At 43.4% G+C, this 22,834-nt stretch overlaps 1 protein-coding gene across 1 annotated transcript in view; it reads left to right on the top strand.

The window, feature by feature from the left end:
- scap (SREBF chaperone) overlaps positions 1 to 22,834 on the top strand; it is a 191,886-nt gene that overhangs the window by 38,305 nt on the left and 130,747 nt on the right. The window contains exon 2 of the mRNA XM_067978770.1: positions 4,497 to 4,706. Coding sequence (XP_067834871.1) covers positions 4,576 to 4,706 — 131 coding nt within the window. The 5' untranslated portion in view covers positions 4,497 to 4,575. The remainder of the gene's footprint in view (positions 1 to 4,496; positions 4,707 to 22,834) is intronic.

Genomic DNA, 22,834 nt, shown 5'->3' with positions numbered 1-22,834 from the left:
CACTGATAAACTTCTGGCCAGGAACATTCAAGCTATTCCACTATTCTCTTATAAGCCCAGACATGTTTCTTTGTACATCCAGTAGTGTGGCTGTTACAGCATTGGCTATTTAACTTCCTCTGGTATACTCTTCACTTCCTCTGGGACTAACGAGTCAAGCCGATGTTTTGCTTCTCTGGTTATCGTCTTACCTTAGCTCAAGTTCCATGTATGTTAAGCTGAGCTTCACGCTCCATATCTTCTCCATTACAAAGAAAACCTACTTCCAACTCCGTAACATTACCCGCCTTCGACCCTACCTCAGCTCATCTTTTGCTGAAATCCTCATCTATGCTTTTGTCACCTCCAGACCTGACTATACCAATGCTTTCCTGGCCTGTCCCGCATCCTCCACCATAAACCAGCTTATCCAAAACTCCGCTGTCCATTTCCTATCCCACACACCCATTACCCCTGTCCTCGCTAACCTATATTGGCTCCAGGTCCCATAACACTTCAAATTTAAAATTCTCGTCCTTCAAGGCCTCGGCACTCCCTATCTCTGTAACCTTCTGTAACCCTACAATCACACCCCCCCCCCCCCCCCAGCCCTGACTCTGACCTCATGCATCCCGCCTTCCTTTGCCCCCACCATTGGCAGCCATGCCTTCAACTCTGCAATTCACTCCCTAAACTCCTAAACCTCTCTGCCTCTCCACCTTCCTCTGTAAAATCTACCTCTTTGACCAAGCTTTTTGTAACCCTTCTTAATATCTCCTTCTCCTTAGCATCCATTATTTATCTTCTTAAAAAAAAAGCATTTGCACAGTTACATGGGTAAGATGGGTATAGAGGGGTATGGGCCAAGTGCAGGCAATTGGGACTAGCTTAGTGGTATAAACTGGGCGACATGGACATGTTGGGCCGAAGGGCCTGTTTCCATGTTGTAAACTTCTATGATTCTATGATTAACATTTATCTAAAGTTAATAATATCCAGATCATAACTACTCGCTGCGTAAAAAAGTTTTTCCTCATGTTGCCTTTAGTTCTTTTGCCAATCACTTTAAATCTATGTCCTCTGGTTCTCAACCCTTCTGCCAATGGAAACAGTTTCTCTTTATTAACTTTATCTAAACACCTTCATAATTTTGAACACTTCTATCAAATCTCCTCTCAACCTTCTCTGTTCTAAGGAGAACAAACCCAGCTTCTCCAGTCTATCCACGTAATTGAAGTGCCTCATCCCTGGAACCATTCTAGTAAACCTTTTCCGCACCCTCTCTAAGGCCTTTACATCCTTCCTAAAGTGCGGTGCCCAGAATTGGACACAATACTCCAGATGTGGCCCAACCAGTGTTTTATAAAGGTTCAACATAACTTCCTTGCTTTTGTACTCTAAGCCTCTATTTATAAAGCCCAGGATCCCATACACTTTTTTAACCACTTTCTCAACCTGTCCTGCCACCTTCAAAGATTTGTGCACATATACCCCCAGGTGTCTCCGTTCCTGCACCTCCTTTAGAATTATACCATTTAGTTTATATTACCTTCCTCGTTCTTCCTGTATCACTTTGCACTTCTCTGCATTAAATTACATCTGCCATGTGTCCGCCCATTCCACCAGCCTGTCTATATCCTCTTGAAATCTATTACTCTGCTCCTCACTGTTTACTACACTTCCAAGTTTTGTATCATTTGCAGATTTTGAAATTGTGCCCTGTAGACCCAAGTCCAAATCATTAATATATATCAAAAAAAGTAGTGGTCCTAGTACCAATCTCTGGGGAACACCACTGTATACACTCCTCCAGTCCGAAAAAACAACCGTCCACCACTACTCTCTGTTTCCTGTCACTTAACCAATTTCATACCCATGCTGCCACTGCCCTTTTATTGCATGGTCTTCAGTTTTGCTGATAAGCCTATTATGTGACACTTTATCAAACTCCTTTTAAAAGTCCACGTACACAACAACAACCGCGTTGCCCTCATCAACCCTCTCTGTTACCTCATCAAAAAACTCAATCAAGTTGGTTAAACACGATTTGCCTTTAACAAATCCGTGCTGGCTTTCCTTTATTAATCACACTTGTCCAAGTAACTATTAATTTTGTCCCGGACTATCGTTTCTAAAAGCTTCCCCACCACCGAGGTTAAACTGACTGGCCTATAGTTGCCAGGTTTATCTTTGTACCCTTTTTTGAACAACGGTGTAACATTTGCAATTCCCCAGTCCTCTGGCACCACCCTCGTATCTAAGGAGGATTGGAAGATTATGGCCAGCACCTCTGCAATTTCCACCCTTACTTCCCCCAGCAACCTAGGATGCATCCCATCTGGACTTATCTACTTTAAGTATAGCCAGCCTTTCCAGTATCTCCTCTTTATTAACTTTTAGCCCATCAAGTATCTCAACTACCTCCCCTTTTACTGTGACATTAGCAGCATCTTCTTCCTTGTTTAAGACAGATGCAAAGTACTCATTTAGTACCTCAGCCATGCCTTCTGCCTCTATGCGTAATCAGCCCCAACCATCCTCTTACTACCCATTAACTATTTATATGCCTATAGAAGACTTTTGGATTCCCTTTTATGTTAGCCATCAGTCTATTCTCATACTCTCTCTTTGCCCCTCATTTCCTTTTTCACTTCTCCTGTGTATTTTCTATATTCAGCCTGGTTCTCACATGTATTATCAACCTGACATCTGTCTTACACCCCCTTTTTCTGCTTCATCTTACTCTCTATCTCTAAGAAACCTTGAGTTCATACTTTAACAGGAGACATAATCTAGGTCCACTGATACAATTAGGTTTAGCTTGTGAATTGGCAACTGCATTGCTAGGATCACTGCTGAATTCACCTTGAAAGAATTTTGTGCTGAAAGTTGGGTCCTATGATACGTGCATATCGTATTAATGACCTCATCACTTCATCCCTCACAGTGTGTGATATCCATCTGTATGTGACACACGTAACATAAAGTATATCATCGTGCAATGTGCGTGATGGCATCACTAAAGCTGCGTATGCATCTTGGGGACCTGACTCGCAACACAAACATCAGGGAGAGTATGAATTTTTTAAAAGTAAAATTGAGAGAGGATCAGCTTTTACCAATCATCCAACAAATCGAAAAAGATCTGTAGTTTAGGAAGGAAGTTGATTTTTTAAAAAACAGACTTCAGTGATCCTTAGATATACAGTAGTTAATTCTCATGCCTGAGTTGAAATGGAGCTGTAAGCTTTATCAGTCTAAGTGCCTTGTTTTTAATTATTCGATCGATCCAGTGAAAACCAGGCTAAACTTGTGCTGACAGTTTGGTTCTGGCTCCTTTTTTTCTTATTAACGTTAAAAGGTCAGCCAGAGAGTACGTCAAGCCTACGGTTACATCAACAGTTGCAATATCTGTTTTCTGTTTAGTGGTAAGTGTAGAAATAAGAGCAAGCATTTTTTAAAACCCTTTAAATTAACTCCTCTATCAGTTGAACAAGGCTATTCATTTCAGGCACATCTTGTTCAGTTCCTTTTTCTCCCTTCCCTTCTCAGTGTCTGCAAACTGTTACAGTCTGTAGCTGGAATAGAATTTTATATGGTAAAGAAAAAGGTGTTGATACTAGTACATAAAACTAATGTTGTATCAGTCTTTGTAATGTTAACCAATCTCTCTTTCAGATGCTAGCTGACCTGCTGTGCATTTTTGTTTTTATCATTATAAAGCCAGTTTGTCTGTTTCCTCTCAGTCACTAAACCCATATGAAAATAGCATTCTGTTATCTGTTGTAGTGGTCCATCCCTTAATGCATCGGATAACACCTGGGTTCATGGAGCCTAGGTAGCTTGTGAGCGAATATTGAGTCTGTGAGATGTCTGTGCCATGAGCAGTGTCTCGAGAAATCTATTTTTTTCCTGTATTTTTTTCAGAGGCCATGGCTCAGTGGTACCTCTTTCGCCTCTGAATCAGAAGGTTGTGGGTTCAAGCCCCGCTTCAGAGACATGAGTACATAATCTAGGCTGACATTTCAGTGTAGTAGAGGAAGTGCTGCACTGTCGGAGGTGCCGTCTTTTGGATGAGATGCTGAACCGAGACACGTCTGCCATCTCAGGCTGCCTACGTTACAAGACTGACTGTACTTTTCTTTCTTTTTTATTTACAAGCACATTATTTATTTTGCTGTATACCACTAAAGCTAAATTTCTGCCATGATAACACTGTTTTCCTTAAGATTGCTGACACTATCTTCTGAAAATTAGGTTGGTGGGTACCCAGGAGTATGTCAAAATTTACAGGGGGTCTCCCACACAGGAAGGTGAAGCCATTTCCAAAGCAATAGTTAAAGTTGTGATGACTTCAGTGGAATGTTGAACATGTGAAACCTAGTGAATGAACAACAAATATGTGACGAGCAAGTTTTGGAGATAGTTGAATAGTTGAAAAATAATCCAGGCTTTAAAAATACTACGTTTCATTCAAAACTAATGCAAATTTTTGACTTCTACCCTCTTTCTTACAGATCTATTAATGCTACCAAGGCCACCCTGGTACTCTATGTGACTGAATCTGAATACGTAATGGCAGTCATGTGACAAAAGATGACGACGATGACCCTTACTGAAAGGCTGCGTGAAAAGATATCGCAGGCATTCTATAACCACGGGCTCTTGTGTGCATCTTACCCCATTCCCATTATCTTTTTCACTGCTGTGTGCATCTTAACGTGCTGGTAAGTAGCAAATTGCATTAGTGTGAACTTTAGCTAACAACAACAGCAGCAACAACAACTTAACCTTATTTGGTGACTTGAACGTATCAAAACTTCCCATGCTTTACAGATGGGGAAAAGGAACAGATACCAGGTAAGAGTTAGAATGTAGTTAGGAGAAGTGACTGAAGGCATGGTCAAAAAAAGAGCCTTCACGAGGCTTTTGAAGGTGAGGAGAGGTGTAACAAAATGGAATGCATCGAGGGAGAGAATTGCAATACAGGAAGTGACACCTGAAGGCTGAGCTTTTGATGGTGGAAGGGGGCGAACTCAAAGCAGATCAGGGCCAGATGGGCCGAACGTGTGGACTGCTGGGGTGTAGGGCTGGATCACGGTGCAGATGGTAGTATGAGGCAAGGTCCCATAGGGATTTGCGACAAAGCACATGGATTTTGAAATAAATGTGATAATGGACAGGAAACCATTGGAAGTCGATAACGACAGGCGTAATAGGCAGTGCGACTTAGTATGAATTGAGGATTTGTTAACGAACAGGGTAGGAATAAACGGGTCATTTTCGGGTTGACAGGTTGTAACTCGTGGAGTGTCGCAAGGATCAGTCCTTGGGCCTCAGCTATTTACAATATGTATCAAAGACTTAGATGAGTGGACCGAGTATAATGTATCCAAGTTTGCTGACAATACAAAGCTAGGTGGGAAAGTAAGCTGTGAGGAGGACGCAAAGAGGCTGCAAAGGGATATAGACAGCTTAAGTGAGTGGGCAAGAAGGTGGCAGATGGAGTATAATGTGGGGAAAGGTGAAATTATTCACTTTGGTAAGAAGAATAGAAAAACAGAATATTTTTTAAAAGGTGAGAGGCTAAGAAATGTTAGTAAGAACATAAGAAATAGTAGCAGGAGCAAGCCATACGGCCCCTGGAGCCTGCTCTGCCATTTAGTAAGGTCATGGTTGATCTTCGACCTCAACTCCACTTTCCTTGCCTGATCCCCATAACCCTTGATTCCCTTAGTATCCAAAAATCTATTGATCTCATTCTTGAATATACTCAACGACTGAGCATCCACAGCCCTCCAGGCTAGAGAATTCCAAAGATTCACAGCCCTCTGAGTAAAGAAATTCTTCCTCATCTCAGTCCTAAATGTCCGGTTGCTTATCCTGAGACTATGCCCCCTAGTTCTAGACTCTCCAGCCAGGGGAAATAGACTGTCAGCATCTACCCTATCAAGCCCTCTCAAAATCTTATATGTTTCAATGAGATCACCTCTCATTCTTCTAAACTCCAGAGAGTATGGCCCATTCGACTACCCTCTCATCCTAGGAATCAATCTAGTGAACCTTCGTTGCAAAGCCTCTAAGGTAAGTATCTCTTACCTTAGGTAAGGAGACCAAAACTGTTCACCTCCAAAGGGTGACATCTCTGACAATACAACAGTCCCTCAGTACTGCATTATAATGTCAACTTAAATTATTTGCTCAAGACCAGGATCCATTGCATGAATCTACAGCTATATGAAGCAAAGGTTACCAAATGAGCCAAACTGACTTATAACCTAAATCAAAAGCAAAATACTGCAGATGCTGGAAATCTGAAATAAAAACAGAAAATGCTGGAACTACTCAGCAAGTCAGGCAGCATCTGTGGAGAAAGAAACAGAGTTAATGTTTCAGGTCGATGACCTTTCGTCAACTGGAAGAAGTAAAGATGAAACAATTTTTAACCAAGTACAGAGCCAGGGAAGAGGGGGAAAAGAACAAAAGGGAAGGGACTGTAATAGGGTGGAGGGCAGGAGTGATTAAATGTCAAAAGGGATGATGGTGCAAGGCAAGGAGAGTGGTAATGGGACAAATAAAGAAACAAAAGCTGTAAATGGCAACAACAGAACCATTACCAACACCTGCTGCCCTAAAAAAAATGGGAGCAGAGGTTATGATCTGAAGTTATTGAAATCAATGTTGAGTCTAGAAGGTTGTAAAGTGGCTAATGGAAAGATGAGGTGCTGATCCTTGAGCTTCCATTGAGCTTCATTGGAACAGTGTAAGAGGCTGAGGACAAAGAGGTCAAGTGGGAGTGGGATGGGGAATTAAAATGGCAAGCGATCGGCAGGTCAGGGTCATGATCGCGGACTGAGCGGAGGTTTTCAGCAAAGCGATCACTTAATCTGCGTTTGGCTTCCCCAATGTAGAGGAGACCGCATTGTGAGCAGCGAATACAGTATATTAAATTGAAAGAAGTACAAGTAAATCGCTGTTTCACCTGGAAGGAGTGTTGGGGCCCTGGGTGGTGGGAAGGGAGGAGGTGAAAGGGAAGGTGTTGCATCTCCTGCGCTCGCAAGGTAAGGAGCCATGGGGAGGAGAGCGAGTGTTGGGGGTGATAAATGAATTGACCAGGGTGTCGCGGAGGGAGCGGAATGCTTCAGAATGCTGAAAGCGGAAGGGAGGGGAAGATGTGTTTGGTGGCGGGATCGTGCTGGAGGTGGTGGAAATGGCAGAGGATGATACGGTGAATGTGGAGGCTGGAGGGGTGGAATGTGAGGTCCAAGGGGGACCCTATCATGGTTCTGGGAGGGAGGGGAAGGAGTGAGGGCAGAAATCCAGGAAATGGGATGGACACGGTCGAGGGCACTGTCCACCACAGTGGGGGGGAATCGTCGGTTGAGGAAAAAGGAAAACATGTCAGAAGCACTGATGTGGAAGGTGGCATCGTCAGAACAGATGCGACGGAGACGTAGAGGAACTGGGAGAAGAGAATAGACTCCTTACAGGAAATGAGGTGGGAGGAAGTGTAATCAAGATAGCTGTGGGAGTCGGTGGGCTTATAGTAGATATTGGTTGACAGCCTATCCCCAGAAATGGAGATAGAGAAGTCGAGGTAGGGAAGGGAAGAGTCGAAGATGGACCATGTGAAGGCAAGGGAAGGGTGGAAATTGGAAGTAAAGTTGATGAAATTTTCCAGTTCGGGGTGAGAACAGGTAACAGCACCAATACGGTCATCAATATACCAGAAAAAGAGTTGAGAGAGGGGACCTGAGTAGGACTAGAAGAAAGAATGTTCCAGGTATCCCACAAAAAGGCAGGCATAGTTAGGACCATAGCTTTCCCATAGCGACACCTTTTATTTGGAGGAAGTGAGTGACGTCAAAGGAGAAGTTGTTCAACGTAAGAACAAGTTCAACCAGGCGGAGGAGCGTGGTGGTGGATGGGGACTGGTTCGGCCTCCGTTCAAGGATGAAGCAGAGGGCTCACAGGCCCTGGTGGGGAATGGCGGTGTAGAGGGACTGGACATCCTTGGTGAAAAGCAAACGGTAGCGCCGGGGAACTGGATACTGTTAAAGTGGCAAGGGGGCGTCGAAAGAGTTGTAGATGTAGATCGGGAGAGACTGGACAAGGGGAGAAAAAATAGACTCGAGATAGGAAGAAATAAGTTCTGTGGGGCAAGAATAGGCTGAAATGATGGGTCTACCGGAGCAGTCCTGTTTTGGATCTCGGGAAGGAGGTAGCAGCGGGTTGTGTAGGGTTTGGGGACTATGAGGTTGGAGGCCTTGGGGGGGGAAGATCTCCAGAGGAGATGAGGTCAGTGACGGTCTGGGAAACTATGGCTTGATGTTCGGCAGTGGGGTCATGGTCCAGGGGAAGGTAGGAGGAGGTGTCGGAGAGTTGGCGTTCAGCTTCTGCAAGGTAGCAGTCTGTTCGCCAAACAACAAGCGCCGCCCTTATCAGCAGGTTTAATGACAATGCTAGGGTTGGACCTGAAAGAACGGAGTGCTGCAAGTTCAGAGGGAGGTAGGTTAGAGTGAGGGGAGTAGAGAAATTGAGATGGCTGATGTCACACCGGCATTTCCCAATGATAAGATCAAGACAGGGTAAGAGGCCAGAGGAAGGGGTCCTGGTGAAACGAGAATTCTGAAGGCAGGAGAAAAGGTCCGCTGTGGTGGGGGCGGGGAATCTCCTGGCCAAAGAAGTGGGCACGAAGGTGACTGAAGAAGAGCTCAGCATCGGCTCGAGCTCGAAATTCATTGAGGTGGGGGCATAAGGGAATAAAGCTGAGGCCTTTGCTGAGGACTGATCATTCGGGGTCAGAGAGGGGAAGGTCAGAGGGGATAGTGAAAACACGACAAAGGGTGAGATTGGAGGGAGGGATGAGGTCAGAGGAAAGTGAAGGGGTAGAAGGATCAGGAGGGGTCTTGGTACCTAAGAATTGTGATGTGTAACCAAATATGATTTTAACTACTTTTTTTTAGCACTTTTAGAAAATTTACATTTGCTATGCTAGCGAAAGCTGTATCTATTTATGCAAAATTTTTAGGTGTGCCTATCACATGAACAAATTGTTGATCACACAAAAGTCCTGATTGGTTCCTTGGAAATTTATGCCAATCAGTAAACACTTTTACCACTTATTTCACTGTCTATAAGTGTGTCTCTCACAAAATTTCTATTTAACAGCCATCTGAATGATGTATCCTCTGACCACTAGATTGTTTTTAAGAGCCATTTTAAAAAGCCAACTTATTGTGACTCTCAACAGGCTTTGAACATTTGAGTGTGTTCAAGCAGCAGGATCAGGACATCTTTCCCAGTCCTGCATAGCAGTTGCTCCTTGGCTTAATGGGAGTTGCTGGAGACAGACCTTCTGGCTACATTATCTGAGCGAATCTTTTGCCGGGAGGAGACTCTGAGTCTTCCCTTTTCCACTAGCAAAAATATTGTTTCCCTTAAAAATCATGAGTAGTTAGTGTGTAGAGTTGATTTACTTATGTGAATAAAGACCTCTTTTAAATGGCTAAATGGTATTGGTCCATATAGAACAGGAAAATCACAGGTTTGACGACTTGTTTATGCTGAGGTTGATGATGCCAGCCTGGGCCGGGGAGGGCCTCAGTATCGCAGATGAAGGAAAAATGACCTAGGTATTCAGTATCTGTTCTGGAAAAAGGATATTGATTGAGGATAGATCAGGTTTGGTTCTGACTTCTGTATCTTTTTTGATAAACAATCTGCTTATGTCCTTGCTATCCATTGAGAAAATGGTTAAAAAAGCATACGGGATCCTGGGCTTTATAAATAGAGGTATAGAGTACAAAAGTATAGAAGTCGAGGTGAACCTTTATAAAACACTGGTTCGGCCACAACTGGAGTATTGTGTTCAGTTCTGGGCACCGTACTTCATGAAAGATGTGGAGAAGAGATCTATTAGAATGATTCCAGGGATGAGGGACTTCAGTTACGTGGATAGACTGAAGAAGCTGGGGTTGTTCTCCTTGGAACAGAGACGGTTGTGGGGAGATTTGATAGAGGTGTTCAAAATGATGAATTGTCTAGAGAGTAGATAGAGAGAAACTGTTCCCATTAGCGGAAGGGTCAAGGACCAGAGGACATAGATTTAAGGTGATTGGCAGAAGAACCAAAGGTGATATGAGGAAAAACTTTTTTACACAGCGAGTGGTTAGGATCTGGAATGCATTGCCCGGTGGAGGCAGATTCAATCTTGGCCTTCAAAAGGGAACTGGATAAGTACTTGAAAGGAAAAAATTTGCAGGGCCTCCTTCCTTGCTGTAACCCTTCTATGATTCTATGATCCAGACTTGAATATAAAACATGGTCACTTGAATGAAGACTTAGAATGTATTGGTTGCTATTGAACCTTTTTTGGAATTGGTGCCTTTCAGAAAGAGGAGTCTCTTTAGTTAACATTGTGAATCTGAGAATTGACTATGAAAAGGAAGACTCTGAAACTTAGAATCATCGAAAGGTTACAGCATGGAAGGAGGCCATTTGGCCCTTCGAGTCCGTGCCAGCTCTATACAAGAGCAATCCAGCTAGTCCCATTCCCCCGCCCTATCTCCGTAGCCCTGCAAATTTTTTCCTTTCAAGTACTTTTTCCAGTTCCCTTTTGAAAGCCATGATTGAATCTGCCTCCACCACCCCCTCTGGCAGTGCATTCCAGATCCTAACCACTCGATGTGTGAAAAAGTTTTTCCTCATGTCACTTTTGGTTCTTTTACTAATCACCTTAAATCTATGTCCTCTGGTTCTTGACCCTTCCGCCGATGGGAACAGTTTCTCTCTATCTACTCTGTCTGGACCCTTCATGATTTTGAATGCCTCTATCAAATTTTCTCTCAACCTTCTCTGTTCCAAGGAGAACAAACCCAGCTTCTCCAGTCTGTCCACTTATTTAAAGTCTGTTATCCCTGGAATCGTTCTAGTAAATCTCTTCTGCACCCTTGAGAAGGCTGTCACATCTTTCCTAAAGTGCAATGTCCAGAACTGGACACAGTACTCCAGTTGTGGCCAAACCAATGTTTTTTTTAAAGGTTCATCATAACTTCCTTGCTTTTGTTCTCTATGCATCTATTTATAAAGCCCATGATCCCGTATGCTTTTTTAACCGCTTTCTCAACCTGCCGTACCACCTTCAATAATTTGTGTACGTATACCCCAAGATCTCTCTCTTCCTGTACCCCTTTTAGAATTGTGCCCTTTAGTTTATATTGCCTCTCCTCATCCTTCCTACCAAAATGTATTACTTCGCATTTTTCTGCGTTAAATTTCATCTGCCATGTGTCCGCCTTTAACAAATCTATGCTGGCTTTCCTTAATTAATCCACACTCGCCCAGGTGACTGCTAATTCTGTCCCGGATGTTTGGAAGATTATGGCCAGTACCTCTGCAATTTCCACCCTTACTTCCCTCAGCAACCTAGAATGCATCCCATCCAGACCGGGTGACTTAACTACTTTAAGTACAGTTAGCCTTTCTAGTACCTCCTTTGGATAAATCACCAGGGCCAGATGAAATGTATCCCAGGCTGTTAAAAGAAGCCAGGGAGGAAATCATTTTCCAAACTTCACTGGATACAGGTGTAGTGCCGGAGGATTGGAAACTGCTGAAGTTGTACCGTTGTTTAAAAAGGGAGCGAAGGATAGACCGAATAATTACAGGCCAGTCAGCCTAACCTCGGTGGTGGGCAAGTTATTGGAATCAATTCTGGGGGACAGGATAAACTGTCACTTAGAAAGGCACGGATTTGTTAAGGGGAGGTTGTGTCTGACTAACTTGATTGAATTTTTCGAGGAGATGACAAGGAGGATCGATGAGGGTAGCGTAATTGATGTAGTGTACATGGATTTTAGCAAGGCTTTTGACAATTTCCCACATGGCAGATTGGTCAAAAAAGTAAAGGCCCATGGGATCCAAGGGAATGTGGCAAATTGGATCCAAAATTGGCTCAGTGGTAGGAAGCAAAGGGTAATGGTCAACGGGTGTTTTTGTGACTGGAAGGCTGTTTCCAGTGGGGTGTGGCAGGGCTCAGTACTAGGTCCTTTGCTTTTTGTGGTATACATTAACCATTTGGACTTAAACATAGGGGACATGATTAAGAAATTTGCGGATGACACAAAGATAGGCCATGTGTGGGGTTGATAGTGAGGAGGAAAGCTGTAGACTGCAGGAAGATATCAATGGACTGGTCAGATGGGCAGAAAAGTAGCAAATGGAGTTCAATCCCGAGAAGTGTGAGGTGATGCATTTGGAGTGGGCAAACAAGGCAAGGGAATACACAATAAATGGGAGGATACTGAGAGGTGTAGAGGAAGTGAGGGATCTTGGAGTGCATGTCCACAGATCCCTGAAGGTAGCAGGACAGGTAGATAAGGTGGTTAAGGCATACAAGAGCAGGTCAGAGGCTTGGTATTCTGTGGTGAGTGACTCACCTCCTGACTCCCCAAAGCCTTTCCACCATCTACAAGGCACAAGTCAGGAGTGTGATGGAATACTCTCCACTTGCCTGGATGTGTGCAGCTCCAACAACACTCAAGAAGCTCGACACCATCCAGGACAAAGCAGCCCACTTGATTGGCACCCCATCCACCACCCTAAACATTCACTCCCTTCACCACGGCGCACAGTGGCTGCAGTGTGTACCATCCACAGGATGCACTGCAGCAACTCGCCAAAGCTTCTTCGACAGCACCTCCCAAATCCACGACCTCTACCACCTAGAAGGACAAGAGCAGCAGGCACATGGGAGCAACACCACCTGCACGTTCCCCTCCAAGTCACACACCATCCCGACTTGGAAATATATCGCCGTTCCTTCATCGTCACTGGGTCAAAATCCTAGAACTCCCTTCCTAACAGCACTGTGGAAGAACCTTGGATTTAGACAAGTTGGGTGAGTGGGCAAGAACATGGCTGATGCAGTATAACGTGGATAAATGTGAGGTTATCCACTTTGGTTGTAAAAATAGAAAGACAGATTATTATCTGAATGGTGATAGATTGGGAAAAGGGGAGGTGCAACGAGACCTGGGTGTCCTTGTACACCAGTCGCTGAAAGCGAGCATTCCGGTGCTGCAAGGAGTTAGGAAGGAGAATGGTATGTTGGCGTTCATTGCTAGAGGATTTGAGTACAGGAACAGGGATGTCTTACTGCAGTTGTACAGAGCCTTGTTGAGACCACATCTGGAGTACTGTGAGCAGTTTTCGTCTCCTTATCTGAGGAAGGATGTCCTTGCCATGGAGGGAGTGCAACGAAGGTTTACCAGACTGATTCCTGGGATGGCAGGACTAATGTATGAGGAGAGATTGGGTCGACTAGGCCTTTATTCACTCGAGTTTAGAAGAATGAGAGGTGATCTCATCGAAACATATAAAATTTTGACAGGACTAGACAGACTAGATGCAGGGAGGATGTTCCCGATGACTGGGGAGTCCAGAACCAGGGGTCACAGTCTCAGGATACGGGGTATGCCATTTAGAACCGAGATGAGGAGAAATTTCTTCACTCAGAGGGTGGTGAACCTGTGGAATTCTCTACCACAGAAGGCAGTGGAGGCCAAGTCATTAAATATATTCAAGAAGGAGATAGATATATTTTTATGCTAAAGGGATCAAGGGGTATGGGGAAAAAGCAGGAATAGGGTACTGAATTAGATAACCAGCCATAATCATTTTGAATGGCAGAGCAGGCCCAAAGGGCCGAATGGCCTACTCTTGCTCCTATTTTCTATGATTCTATGAACTTTTACCACACGGACTGCAACAGTTCAAGAAGGCGGCTCACCACCACCTTCTTGAGCAATTAGGGATGGGCAATAAATGCTGGCCTCGCCAGCGACACCCACATCCCATGAACGAATTTTTTAAAAAATGGAATGCTTTCCTTTATTAGCCGAGGCATAGAATATAAAAGCAGGGATGTTATGCTGGAACTGTATAAAACACTAGTTAGGCCACAGCTTGAGTACTGCGCACAGTTCTGGTCACCACATTACAGGAAGGATGTAATTACATGAGAGAGGGTGCAGAGGAGATTTACGAGAATGTTGCCAGGACTGGAGAATTTTAGCTATGATGACAGATAAGATAGGCTATAGGATTTCCTTTTATGTTAGCTGCCAGTCTATTCTCATACTCTCTCTTTGCTCCTCTTATTTCCTTTTTCACTTCCCCTCTGAACTTTGTATTCCTAGGGGTTGTTTTCCTTGGAACAGAGGAGGCTGAGGGGTGATTTGATTGAGGTGTACAAAATTAGATATAAATATATAAATATAGGCCTCGATAGAGTGGATAGGAAGGATCTATTTCCCTTCGCGGAGGGGTCAATAACCACGGGGCATAGATTTAAAGTGATTGTTAGAAGGATTAGAGTTGAAATGAGGAAAAAAAATTTCATCCAGAGGGTGGTGGTGGTCTGGAACTCACTGCCTGAGAGGGTGGTAGAGGCAGAAACCCTCAACTCATTTAAAAAATACCTGGATGTGCACCTGAAGAGCCATGACCTGCAGGGCTACAGACCAAATGCGGGAAAGTGGGATTAGGCTGGGTGGCTCGTTTCTCAGCCGGCGTGGACACGATGGGCCAAATGGCCTCCTTCTGTGCCATAAATTTTCTATGATTCTATTGTCAATTTTTAGCCCATCTAGTATCTCAACTATATCTTCCTTTACTGAGACTCTGGCAGCATCTTCTTCCTTGGCAAAGACAGATGCAAAGTACTCATTTCGTACCTCGGCCTTGCCCACTGCCTCCATGAGTAGATCTCCTTTTTGGTCCCCAATCGGCCCCACCTCTTACTACCCGTTTACATGCCTATAGAAGACTTTTGGATTCCCTTTTATGTTAGCCGCCAGTCTATTCTCATACTCTCTCTTTGCCCCTTATTTCCTTTTTCACTTCCCCTCTGAACTTTCTATTTAGCCTGGTTCTCACTCGTGTTATCAACTTGAAATAACATAGTATTGGCTACCATCTTTTGTGTAGTTGCCACAACCTGTATCCATTGTATACGTAGGATATCCCAATCACAGTGTATAATAAACAATTTGGGATTGCTGCAGTAGTTGGTATGGAGATTCAGGAAAATAAGTTTTCTACTTTCTGTAATCCCACCACGTTCTGACATTTCCTCCATCTGCCTAGTGGCGTGGTCATTTTCCCACCTAGTTTGTTTGTTAACAAAGTCTTCACTATATTTCAAAAAGGTGTAAAATTATTCAGTTTTTCTCTGGTGCATTTTCTTTTCCATCTGGGTCCTACCGAGCCCAGGTTGAAATACACAAAGTGTTCAGTTAATTGAATATGGTCAGGAGGGTGTTTTAAGCTGCTTGAGAAAAGAAAATGTGTGAATATTTTAGCATTTTAATATAACCCCTTTGTTTCCTTCCAGCTCCTTTGCTGAAACTGGGTTACACGACCATCTGCCATTTCACAAAACAAGACTACTTTGTGTAGATTAATCACATGATCCAGTGAATCTTAAAATGAGACCTATTCAGCATTTATTCTCCCATTTTGCCTCAGAGCATTCAACATTGTAATGAATAGCCCATTTTGTTAATGCTAATTTTGTTGTGGCTATATCTTTTCTTCATCTCCTTATTCACTTCTGAGTAACCTTCATTAAAACCTTGATATAATTTTTGTTATGTGTGCTACAAAACAGTTAATCTAATGCAGTGGACAGCAATAAATAATTAACTGAGACATACAAAACATGTGCATGGGTCACTAGGTACATTAAACGTTTATCAGGGTTATTGATGCCTGTGCTTGGGAATAGATCTTTCTGTTTTTGCCCCCCTTCCATTTTATGAATAGGTCAATGAATAATAATTGCTCTGTATAATAAATAATGGATAGTGAATGATTTCAACACAGTAATTTCACTGACCAATCCAGGTGGTTTCCATAATGAGTAATGAATACCTGAGAGCGAATACATTGCTGTTTCAACGATTCAGATAATGACATTCAAACAATTTATAATAAATTATCTAAATTTTGAGATGTGATTATATAGCTGATTTTACAATCTGGGCTATATTTCGGTTTTTGTACCTAGCTGCTGCCACAAAACCAGGCAATATTGTCGTGTGACTCCCGGCGCTTCTACGGAGTCAGTTCATTTAAATTATTGGCCCAGATTTTGCTGTCAAAATAACGCTCGCCGTTATTTATGCGCAACTGGTACAGCAATTTTAGGCAAGGGGCAGATGCGCGGCTAAACTCAAATATCCAAAAGTTGGTGTCCAAGTTGCGCCGCTCCGCCGTTAGCTTCGCGAAAACGGCATCTCGCTGTCTGCTTTACCGTGGAAATGCATTGAATGGGGTGAAGTTGCTGTATTTGTACAGTAGATACGAAGTAAACTTGTCACTTCCAGTCTAAGTACCCTTTTAACGACGTGATAATGTTAATTACTGCCAATCAACCTCTGGCACTGAAAATTAACTATTACAAGTGTTAAGTCTCATTCCTTCAGGTTTTAATTGTTGGAGATTTTAAAAATGCCAAATTTAAAATTTAATTTTTTTTAAACTTTTCCTTTCTGTCTCTCTTTCTCTCTCCAATCTTTCTTTCCCTCTCTTTATTTCTCTTTCTGTACCTGATTTGACATTGACTTCACCGACTCTCATTTATACTTCCTTCTCAGACCTTGCACTGTTAATTTTACAATCCTTCAATCTGACTGGTTAAGGAGATACACAGTTGCTTGCCCTGTTCACTCAGGTCTCAGATGCCCTATTTCCCTTGCTGCAACGTTAATCAGCTCGCACTTTCAGCAACTTGCCACACAAAAAAATTAAAAAACCTAAACGTACAAGGGCAAATCTAACTAAGGGCAGACACCGTTAGATGTCCTGCTACAGCAAATTATGGCCCATTATTTATAGCTGCCTGTACCACTTTGGTCTTGTGCAGGGAGCTAGCCTAATGGAGAATACACAAAACCGAGCCAAATTTACAAGGATGTGTGCACTTAAAGGTATATGCTGCATATGGGGACAAATATCGTTTCAGCTTTTATAAAGCTTCAGCATGCATTTTAAATATTTTGTCAGTTTTTGCCATGGTGGAAGGCAGGAGAGGGGAGACAAGGAAGTGCCAGTCAAAAGTGAGGTCAAAAGAAACCCAACGTGGATGCACAAAATAGATTCAGTGGGAAAGTGATAAAGTGGTACAGTACCCAAAACTTCTGTTTGATCCTGGGAAAAAGGACATGTCGATGGATGAGATGGGTGCAAGAAAGGTTCCCCGGATGGCACTTTAGGACCCTCTCCTCTGAGGATAGCAATATACTATTCTGGTAGCAGGTGCTGACCAGATTCAACACTATGTACACGGGAACTGGAAACAAATACAGAAGAAGACGCCACAGTTTAACATACAATGAAACCTGTACAAAGGGACACCTGCAAAAAACGGACACTTATTGACAGTCCCAAATAACTTACATTGTAATTGTCATCCACAAATCTCTCGATGTAGAAACGCCCTTACCTGAGGGTACCTCCAAATCTCCTTCAGCCCTATGCTCCAACTTGAACATTCTGGTCTGCTGTGTGTCATACCCTCCCTCTGCCCCATGATTGATGGGTGCTGTGGAATTCGTTGAACTTAACTGCCTCTGAATCTTTCACTTCAACTGTGCCTTTGGTCACCTCCCTTAACACTTGCCTAATGTCCATTCCTTCCTGTAAAATGCCTTAGGCATTTTTGCAGCATTAAAGGCCCCAATCCTCCTTAGATATGGGGATGTGCCGGAGGACTGGAGGATTACAAATGTTACACCCCTGTTCAAAAAAGGGGAGAGGGATAAACCCAGCAATAACAGGCCAGTCAGCCTAACATTGGTGGTGGGGAAACTTTTAGAGACCATAATCCGGGACAAAATAAATTGGTACATGGAAAGGTATGGGCTAACAAATGAAAATCAACACGGATTTGTTAAAGGAAAATCTTGTTTGACTAACTTAATTGGGTTCTTTGATCAAATAACGGAGAGGGTTGATGAGGGTAGTGCGGTTGATGTGTATATGAACTTTCAAAAGGCATTTGATAAAGTACCACATAATAGACTTGTTAACAAAATTTAAGCCCATGGGATAAAAGGGACAGTGGCAGCATGGATGCAATATTGGCTAGGGGACAGAAAGCAGAGAGTAGTGGTGGTTGGTTGTTTTTAAGACTGGAGGGAAGTATACAGTGGTGTTCCCCAGGGGTCAGTATTAGGACTACTACTCTTTTTGATATATATTAATGACCTGGACTTGCGTATAGAGGATATAATTTAAAAGTTTGCAGATGACACTAAACTCACAAATATAGTAAACAATGTGGAGGATAGTAATAAACTTCAGGAGGACATAGACAGACTGGTGAAATGGGCAGACACATGGCAAATGAAATTTAAAGCAGAGAAGTGTGAAGTGATGCATTTTGGTAGGAAGATGAAGAGAGGCAATATAAAAGGTACAATTTCAAAGTGGGTGCAGGGACAGGGAGACTTGGGAGCGCACATACACAAATCATTGAAGGTGGCAGGACAAGTTGAGAAGGCTGTTTTTTAAAAAAAAAGTATATGGGATCCTGGACTCTATTAATAGAGTCATAGGACTCGATTTTAAAACCGAGCCGGGAAGGGGCCGGGGTGGGGGGGTCAAATTGAGGACAGAAACCCATTAGTACAGGTTTCCTCGACATCCTTATGATTTTGATGTAAGGACGTCTTTTGTGTTGTCGGTTTCCCATCCGTCCGATCGACTGGCCTGAGTGACAGGATGGTCTCAATTGGACGGGAGACTAGCCAGGGAGAGGATCTATTCAGGTAAGTCTTTATTTGTACGGATGGGTGGGGGGCATAGGTTGGCACGGGGAGGGTTCGGGGGTCAGGCATGGGGGTCCGCGATTGTTGAGGGGGTGGGAGGATCGGGGTCGTAGGATCGGAGTGGGGGTAGGATTGGGGTCTGGGGGAGAATCGAGGTCGGGGGTCCGTGGTGGGGGGTGGTGTCTGCAATCGTGGGTCGGTTGTCCGCGATTGTTGGGGGGGTTGGTGCAGGTAGGCTTGTTGGGCCTGGGTGAAGCACTCCTACTCCTCCAGGCCCACAAGCTATGCCTTAGGCACCTACCTGTTAGTCTCAGGCCTTCTCGCCTTCTTTCACGAGGTGTAAAACAGAAGATCTGGGAATCCCAGCCCACCGGGGTTGAAATCTGGATGTCCATAAAAATGCTAAATCTTTATAAAACACTGGTTAGGCCTCAGCTGGAATACTGTGTTAAATTCTGGGCACCACACTTTAGAAAGGATGTCACAGCCTTAGAGAGCATGCAGAAGAGATATCCTAGAATGTTGCCGGGGATGAAGGACTTCAGTTATGTGGAGAGACTGGAGAAGCTGAGGTTGTTCTCCTTAGAAAGGAGAAGATTAATAGGAGATTTGAAAAAGATGTTCAAAATCATGAACGGTTTTACTAGAGTAAATGAGGAGAAATTGTTTCCAGTGGCAGAAGGGTCGGTAACCAGAGGACACATTTAAGGTGATCGGTAAAAGAACCAGAGGCGACATGAGGAAATATTTTTTTTACACAGCGAGTTGTAATGATCTGGAATGCACTGCCAGAAAGGGTGGTGGAAGCAGATTCAGTCGTAACTTTCAGAAGGGAATTGGATAAATACTTGAAGGGAAAAAGTTTACAGGGCTATGGGGAAAGAGCAGGTGAATGGGACTAATTGGGATACCTCTTTCAAGGAGCACGATGGGCCGAATGGCCTATTCCTATGCTGTACCTACTATGATTGATACAAGCTGCACCATGAAACCACGGACACTTGCAAATTACGAGCTACGAGCAGCCTTCAATGCACTAAGTCCGTTCACAACTTAAAACATGAGACACGCAGGTAAGCACGAGGCGGCAGTGGGTGAAAGAAATGGCTTTTGTGGAGTGGAGATCTCTTTACCCAGCATCCATGCTGGCTGAGAAACCGCTCTACCTCTGGAACTGAATGCTTTCAAGGCTCTATCACAGGGATAGAACTGTTTCTCTGTTGCTGAGGATGCTGAGTAAAGATCTCTCCATTCCACAAAAGCCGGGAACTTTTCTCACTCCACCAGTAGGGCAGGTACTGATGAGCCGCTACCCCCCCCCCCCCCGCACGTCAAACATCAGCAGCTGCAGCACAGGGAGGGAGGGGGTCCCATTCAGAGGTCTGTAGGACACTAATTTCCCCCCTGCCCCCCAATTTGGCTGGGATCACTCAGGCCCTACAGCAACCACCTCGCCCTGTGCAGACTGCCAAGTTAGCAGATCCTAGATCAGGACATCCCTCCCTCAATGGAAAAGGACCCTGGGATGGCAATGAACTGGGAAACTCAATGAACAGAAAATGAACTGAAATCATATCCCGCTGGCAGGGCTCCAGAATTAGGCATGATCCCAGGTGAGGGCAAAAAAAAGAAGGAATGCTGCAGGAGATTTAGCCAATCCCGGGATATTTGGCACATCCGGTTTACAATGACCATTTTGAAAATAAGGACACCTGCAAATAAAGGACACCTGATGCAAGTCCTTTAGGTGTCCCTAATTTACAGGTTTCATTGGACAATATGGAATATTAAATATAAGCCTACCCAATAGTACCATTTACCAGATAGATAGCACAAAGTGTTACCTGTTAACCATCAAGATGCAACATACAATTGAGTGCTTTGCTTCACATGCTTTCCAAGGACATCATACCTCAAGTCATTGTATCACTACCAGCTGAATTATGCATTGTCACTTCCTGACAAACAGGTAGACTTGCAGTTTGGGCACATGTGTGTCCAGAATTTCAAGACCACTTTTCTGCATGTACAAGGTGGCACATCAAGCAAACAATCCAGACCTGGAGAAGAGCTTCACTGGTGAAGTGTAGGTGCAAAGGCACATCTCCTCTGATATGCCCAAGTACTTCGGGGATCCTCATACTTGGTTAATGGCAGGCCTGTGTAGGATGTCTTGGGTGCAAACAGACCTATTCTTATCACTCCTCTGTAGCAATTACTCATCCTCATAGGGCCATAGTACAAAAAAATGTTAAGATGTCTAAAAATGTTAAAAAAGACAAATCTAAAGGCACTGTATCTGAATGCATGAAGCATTCGTAATAAGGTAGACGAATTAACAGCGCTATTAGATGTAAACAAATATGATATAATTGCGATTTCGGAGACATGGCTGCAAGGTGACCAAGGCTGGTAGCTGAATATCCAAGGGTATTGGATATTTAGGGAAGGACAGGCAAAAAGGAAAAGGAGGTGGGGTGGCATTGTTAGTAAAGGATGAAATCAGAGCAATAGTGAGAAAGGATATTGGCTCAGAAAATTAAGATGTAGAATCAGTCTGGGTGGAGTTAAGGAGCACCAAGGGGCAGAAAACACTAGTGGGAGTTGCCTATAAGCCTCCAAACAGTAGTGGTAATGTAGGGGGCAGCATCAAACAGGAAATTAGAGATGCATGTAACACGGGTACTACAGTAATCATGGGTGACTATAATCTACATATAGACTGGCCCAATCGAATTAGCAATAATACTGTGGAGGATGAAATCCTGGAGTGTGTACAACACTTTTTTTTAGACCAGTACATTGAGGAGCCAACCAGGGAACAGGCTATCATAGATTGGGTATTGTGCAATGAGAAGGGGTTAATTAACAATCTTGTTGTGCGGGGTCTTTTAGGGAAGAGTGACCATAACATGATAGAATTCTTCATTAAGATGGAAAGTGAAGTAAGCCAATCCGAAACTAGGGTTCTAAATCTAAACAAAGGAAACTATGAAGGTATGAGGAGTGACTTGGCTATGATAAATTGGGAAGCTTCATTAAAAGGCATGACGGTGGATAGGCAATGGCTAACATTTAAGGAATGAATGCATGAATTGCAACAATTATACATTCCTTTCTGGCACAAAAACACAAAAGGAAAAGCGGCCCAACCATGGCTAACAAAAGAAGTTAAGGATAGTATTAGATCCAAAGAGGAGTCATATAAAGTTGCCAGAAAAATTAGCAAGCCTGAGGATTGGGAGCAGTTTAGAATTCAGCAAAAAAGGACCAAGAGATTGATTAAGAGGGGGAAAATTAGAGTCTGTGAGTAAACTTGAAAGGAACACAAAAGTGGACTGTAAAAGCTTCTACAAGTATGTAAAAAGAAAAAGATTAGTCAATACAAATGTAGGTCCCTTGCCGTCAGAAACGGGAGAATTTGTAATGGAGAATAAGGAAATGGCAGAGCAATTAAACAAATACTTTGGTTCTGTCTTCACGAAAGACGACACAAATAACTTCCCAGAAATGCTAGGGAACCAAGGGACTAGTGAGAAGGAGGAATTAAAGGAAATTGGTATTAGTAAAAAAAAATAGTGCTAGAGAAATTAATGGGACTGAAAGCCGATAAATCCCGAGGACCTGATAATCTGCATCCCAGAGTACTAAAAGAAGTAGCCATGGAAATAGTGGATGCATTAGTCGTCATCTTCCAAAATTCTGTAGATTATGGAACAGTTCCTGCAGATTGGAGGGTGGCAAATGTAAACCCACTATTTAAAAAAGGAGGGAGAGAGAAAACAGGGAACTACAGACCGGTTAGCCTAACATCAGTAGTAGGGAAAATGCTGGAGTCTATTATAAAGGATGTGATAATAGGACACTTGGACAATATCAACAAGATTAGACAAAATCAACATGGATTTATGAAAGGGAAATCATGTTTGACAAACCTACTGGAGTTTTCTGAGGATGTAACTGGTAGAATAGATAAGGGAGAACCAGTGGATGTGGTTTATTTGGATTTTCAGAAGGCC

The sequence above is a fragment of the Heptranchias perlo genome, chromosome 3 (assembly GCF_035084215.1).
Source record: "Heptranchias perlo isolate sHepPer1 chromosome 3, sHepPer1.hap1, whole genome shotgun sequence".
NCBI classification, from domain to species: Eukaryota; Metazoa; Chordata; class Chondrichthyes; order Hexanchiformes; family Hexanchidae; genus Heptranchias; species Heptranchias perlo.
This window is presented reverse-complemented; position numbering and strand designations above follow the sequence as displayed.